The sequence below is a fragment of the Lathyrus oleraceus genome, chromosome 5, assembly GCF_024323335.1.
Source record: "Lathyrus oleraceus cultivar Zhongwan6 chromosome 5, CAAS_Psat_ZW6_1.0, whole genome shotgun sequence".
In the NCBI taxonomy this organism is placed as follows: domain Eukaryota; kingdom Viridiplantae; phylum Streptophyta; class Magnoliopsida; order Fabales; family Fabaceae; genus Lathyrus; species Lathyrus oleraceus.
In genome coordinates this window covers 259,476,092-259,481,226 of record NC_066583.1, presented here as the reverse complement: position 1 = coordinate 259,481,226, position 5,135 = coordinate 259,476,092, and the positions used below count along the sequence as shown (strand labels likewise).

At 32.3% G+C, this 5,135-nt stretch overlaps 1 protein-coding gene across 1 annotated transcript; it reads right to left on the bottom strand.

Moving 5' to 3' along the window:
• Nucleotides 1-2,393: 2,393 nt before the first annotated feature.
• LOC127083686 (transcription factor MYB20) lies at nt 2,394-3,803 on the bottom strand. The gene is made up of 3 exons (XM_051024017.1): nt 3,617-3,803; nt 3,406-3,535; nt 2,394-3,304 (listed from the first exon to the last, which is right to left on the bottom strand). The coding sequence occupies exons 1-3, from the start codon at nt 3,747-3,749 to the stop codon at nt 2,479-2,481; spliced, it is 1,089 nt and encodes a 362-aa protein (XP_050879974.1). The 5' UTR covers nt 3,750-3,803; the 3' UTR covers nt 2,394-2,478.
• Nucleotides 3,804-5,135: the final 1,332 nt, after the last annotated feature.

Here is a 5,135-nt window from a genome sequence, read left to right as displayed (position 1 = left end):
TCGCCACCATCTATCACGATCTAAGAAGGTTATAAATTATGTTTCACCAAGAGAAGATCAACAATCAAAATCAACTCATGATCAAAAAGGTGTGTTCTTCTCCGCTTAAGATCTCATACCCAAGTCTCACCATTCCACCTACTAACCTCCCCCACAGACAGACCAGTCTAATCGAAAATAGAAAAAAATCTTAGGAACTTAACTCTAAGAGGAGTATTCCTAACCCATGGATCTCTCTATAAAGAAGTGAAAAGACCAGATCCAACTTTCTTAAAAAGACTATCCTAAAATCAATCTGAGGGGTCTTCCACCAAGGAAACACAAATCAAAGACAACCAACTCTACCACCAATGATAGACAGATCAAAGTAACTCCATAGCTAGCGGATAAAATATCACGCCAGATTCCTGAAGCACCCGAGATCAGCCGCCATCTTTCTTACTCAAAAGGGCCAAGTTAACCATCTGAAGGTCACGAACACCAAGACCTCCAAACTATTTAGGCTTGCAGACATCAGACCATCAAACCCAGGAAATCTTAGAGACCCTTTTCACTCTTCCCCAAAGAAATCTCTTTTAAATTTTTACTATCTTCTTATACACGTTAACATGCATCTTTTAAAAAAAGGAAGATATGAATGTCATTAAGAACACGATTAAGAAGGATCATTTTTCCTCCCAAAGACAAATACTTATGCCTCAACGAGAGGAGTCTTTTAGTGATGAGATTAACTACAAATTCCCACATAGATAACAAACAAGGGTTTGCCCCTATTTGAAGACCAAGGTATTTGAACGAGCGAGACTTTTGTTTGCAATTGAGGAAATTACTAGATAGCTCTAAGAAAACATGGACAGTATTCACCCTAATGAGAGTACTCTTAGAAAAATTCACCTGAAGGCCTAAGGCTAACTCAAATCATCAGAGAATAGCATTGGTGGACCGTAGATTCTCTATGAAGGCATCCACATACTGAAAATGGGATACCACCAAATATGAGGATCTCACTCTAAAGCACGAGAAAAGTTACAGATCCACGGTCCTAGAGAACAACCCACTGAGACCTTCTGCCACCAAGAGAAAACATTAAGGATCCAGGGGGTCACCTTGCTTCAACCCCCATTTTGATACTAATTTATCAGGTCGAACAACCATTAACCAAGACCGCAAGATTACCCGAAAAGACATAAGCATGAATCCAATCTCTCCGCTTATCATTAAACCCAAATACAAGCATATGATTTAGAAAGGGCCAAACTAATCAAATCATAAACTTTCTCAAAATCCACTTTAAAAATGAGACACATTTTTGTACTCTTCTTAATTAGGTCCACCAACTCACTCACAACAATCACCCTATCAACTAATAACCTACTTATAAGGAACGTTTAATCGTTAGGAATGTTTACTGGTTAGGAGTATAAGCTTATTCATAACATCATAAAGCCTACCTACTAAGACTTTGGTAAGAAGTCAACCTTTGGAATCATGGTTATAAAAAAAAGAGGAAAAGTCGTGGAAAATAGAAGCAAACGGATGAAATTGATCAAATATAACCCCAACGTCATTCTTATGGAGAGACAAAAATCTCATAATAAAGGAGAAACTAAAACCATCAAGATCAGAGCTCTTATTACTATTACACTGAGCAATTACTCGATTAATTTCAATGAGGATGAAGGGAGCGATAAAACCGGCATTATCCTCCTCGGAGAGAAAGCTAAAAAAGACTCTATCCAACTAAGACCGATCATAGAATGGTTCTCTAAAATAATTTAAAAAGTAATTAACCACTTTTTGATGGATTGCAGACGTCCCTAGAACCCAAACACAAGAAAATACATATATCAATAAGCTCCATGCAAGTTAGTTATATATGTAGATATATATTTGTTTAGAAAATACATGGTGTATATATATGGTGTATATATGTTATGTGTTGGGGGACAAACTGCGTGTGGTGACAGAAAATTAAGACGATATTCAAACAGTATGTATGTAGTAAGTATATATACACACACGATGATAATGATGATGAAAAACAAGACCCTACTCTTTCCAAATAATGCAGACTTTGGGCAGCCAATTAGAACTTTTTGGAGGGATTCATTGATTCACAAAACAGTACATGGTGGTGCCATTTAGAAACAATCACGCCAGCAAATTAACACCATGGATTGGAGAAGATAATATAACTTGTTATTCTTCTAACCTCTGCCAGCTTCTCAAAATATCTCTTACCTTTCAAAACCCACCATTCATATTTTAACTTCTTTATCCTAACTATACATTTTAACATCATAAAACTTAACCGCAATAATTCAGATTAATTCATTAAAAATGGATTGAAATAATAAGTAATTCTACATGTGGAAAAATAAACACCATAAAAATGTAGCTTCACTTTCACTCTTAATATGCAATAGCATGAAAACAAACACATCAATAAAACTTGCCTATGCTATCCTATCCTCAATCTCATAAATGCTGAAATACATCAAAATTAGCTTCATTACTTAGATCTTCTGACAGTGACGTTAAAGGATAGGCACTCAAGTTTATTGAATTATTATGAGTCAGAAACTGTCCTTCTTGCCATGAACTTGTCTTGTTGATCAACAACTCTTCACATTTTACTGCATTGACTTCAAACTGTAACAAAGGATCCAAAACATTGTTCTCCTCACCTTCCCATGAGAATAATCCACCAGCATTTTCGATCATGTTGCTGCTCATTTCACACGCTAGATAATCATTCATAGTTGAACAACCATTGCTCGAGTTTTCATTCACCAAAAGAGAACTAAACTTGGAAGCTGAACTATTGTTGTCTGAATTATTTAGACAAGGCATTGAATCGAAGAAATAGTTTGAAATTGAATCACTTCCGAGAAATAGATTCTGTTCAAATTCTCTTAGCCTTGGCTGATAATAATTGCTCACAGATAAATTGTAGCATAACGGGTCAAATGCTGGCTTACTCGAATTCAATAGAGTTTTTCTTGAAGCTTCTGTAAAAGATAAACCATTCATATTACAGTGATAATTATTCAGATCACTCATTAGAAGTGCTTGTGAATAATATTCATGTGAAGATAAAGCTCTTTGAGGTTGAGACAGTGTCGGCATTAGCATCGATGATTTTTCATTCTCTTTTATAACTGATTCAGTAATATTGAAGAATGGCTTATGTGTAGCTGGATCAATCCCTTGCTTCATTAGCCTCTTCTTCAAACAAGAATTCCAAAAGTTTTTTATCTCATTATCTGTTCTCCCTGGTAACTGTGCAGCAATTTGAGCCCATCTAACACATTGAAAAATCAATAATCATTTTTGAAACATTAACCAATTACTAGTAATAATCATATAAACATGTTTGAAGTTGAACATTTATGTCATTGTTACCTATTTCCAAGTACTTCATGAAGAGTGATAATGAGATTCTCCTCTTGTTGTGAGAACATTCCTCTCTTCAAGTCAGGTCTCAAGTAGTTTATCCATCTCAATCTACAACTCTTTCCACATCTTTGCAACCCTGCAAGTTATTAATATTCTATATGTTAGTGTATATATATAACTTGATGTGTAAGTATATGTATGTTATAATTAATGTTACCTGCTAGTTTGGGAACTGAACTCCAACAACCAACACCAAAGATGGTTATGTAATGGAAAAGCTTCTCATCTTCTTCAGGGGACCATAAACCTTTTCTTAGTTTTTGCTTTAAAGAACAGGAATGGCGACCCATGTGTGCTGGGACAAATGGAGAAAAGGACAGTGTTTCTTAATTATGGAGAATGGCAGTGAACAATGAAGTTAACACTTGCTTTATATAGTGAAATTAACCGTGTGCTTGTATCTTAATCAAATGCTTGATTAGGAGTTGAAAATATAATACGAATAATTAAGGTTAATTTTTTTTTTTAAACTAGCCACGTTCAAAAGTTCAAAAATGTGACAAAATAAATATGGATTTTATTTGATTATAATTTAAAAAATTTATAAAAAGAGATACAGTCATCTAATAAAAAACGTGCATCCTTGATAATTTAATATAACTTGAATAATTTAGCAAATTGGTGGTTTTCTATTAAAGGATCATAAAATTTCTTTAATACACTCATTATGTATGTCCATTAACCTCCTTTATAAAATTTATTTAAATACAATTTAATTATGAAATTTTTTAAATAAAGTACAATAGTCTATTTTGAACACTTTCAAAATGGCGCTGCAAATAAACCATTGATATCTATAAACTAAATTATATTACTCTCTAATTTAATTTTTGAAAGGTATAAAAATAAGAAAGAAAAAGATTTCTCGTGACATTCAACCAATTATCATTATGTATTCATTTTGATGTTTTAAAATAAATTTTGTGACATAATTAAATGATGAATCTCTATTAAATGATAATATAAGTGCGTAATTTTTAATTAGAGGTGTTTGCCCTGAGGTTAGGTAGTTTTGAAGATAAAAATCATCCAAACCGCAAGAGAAAAAAGTGTGCGATTTGGTTTGGTTCGGTTAACTTTTAGAAATAAAATCGAACCAAATCAATTCGGTGTATTTTGGTTCAGTTGATTCGATTTTAATATATATATATATATATATATATATATATATATATATATATATATATATATATATATATATATATATATATATATATATATATTTAACCATACATATACACATATAGAGGACAACATAATTTTGTGTTTAATCATTCATACATTAATAAATAACATATTTGAACAACAATTTTCCATTTAATATATAAAAATCAGATTAAACAAAAGTAAAATAACATACCCATAACAATAGCATAAAACAATATATTAATAAAAAAAAAAGGAGGTGAGAGATTAGTGAAGATAAAAAAGAAAGAACGTGAGAAATGGGAGATTAAAGAAAAACAAAAGTGATAAAAATGAAACTGAAGAGAGAATAATATCATAAAAATGAGAAGCTGAAAAAAGAAAGAATATAATAGAGTAGAGATTAAAGAAGAAGAAGATGCGAGATGTACCTAACGAAGAAGACGTGATACTACTAAGAGATATTTGAGAAAGTTGAAACTAAAATCCTAAGCGTGAGGAAGAAAAAATTATTCTTAATCCTAAGACTA

Coding starts and splice junctions, on each gene's coding strand:
- LOC127083686 (XM_051024017.1), bottom strand. CDS start 3,749: ATGGGTCGCCATTCCTGTTCTTTAAAGCAAAAACTAAGAAAAGGTTTA. Junction 3,536..3,616: donor TTCAGTTCCCAAACTAGCAG/GTAACATTAATT, acceptor AATAACTTGCAG/GGTTGCAAAGATGTGGAAAG. Junction 3,305..3,405: donor CATGAAGTACTTGGAAATAG/GTAACAATGACA, acceptor TCAATGTGTTAG/ATGGGCTCAAATTGCTGCAC.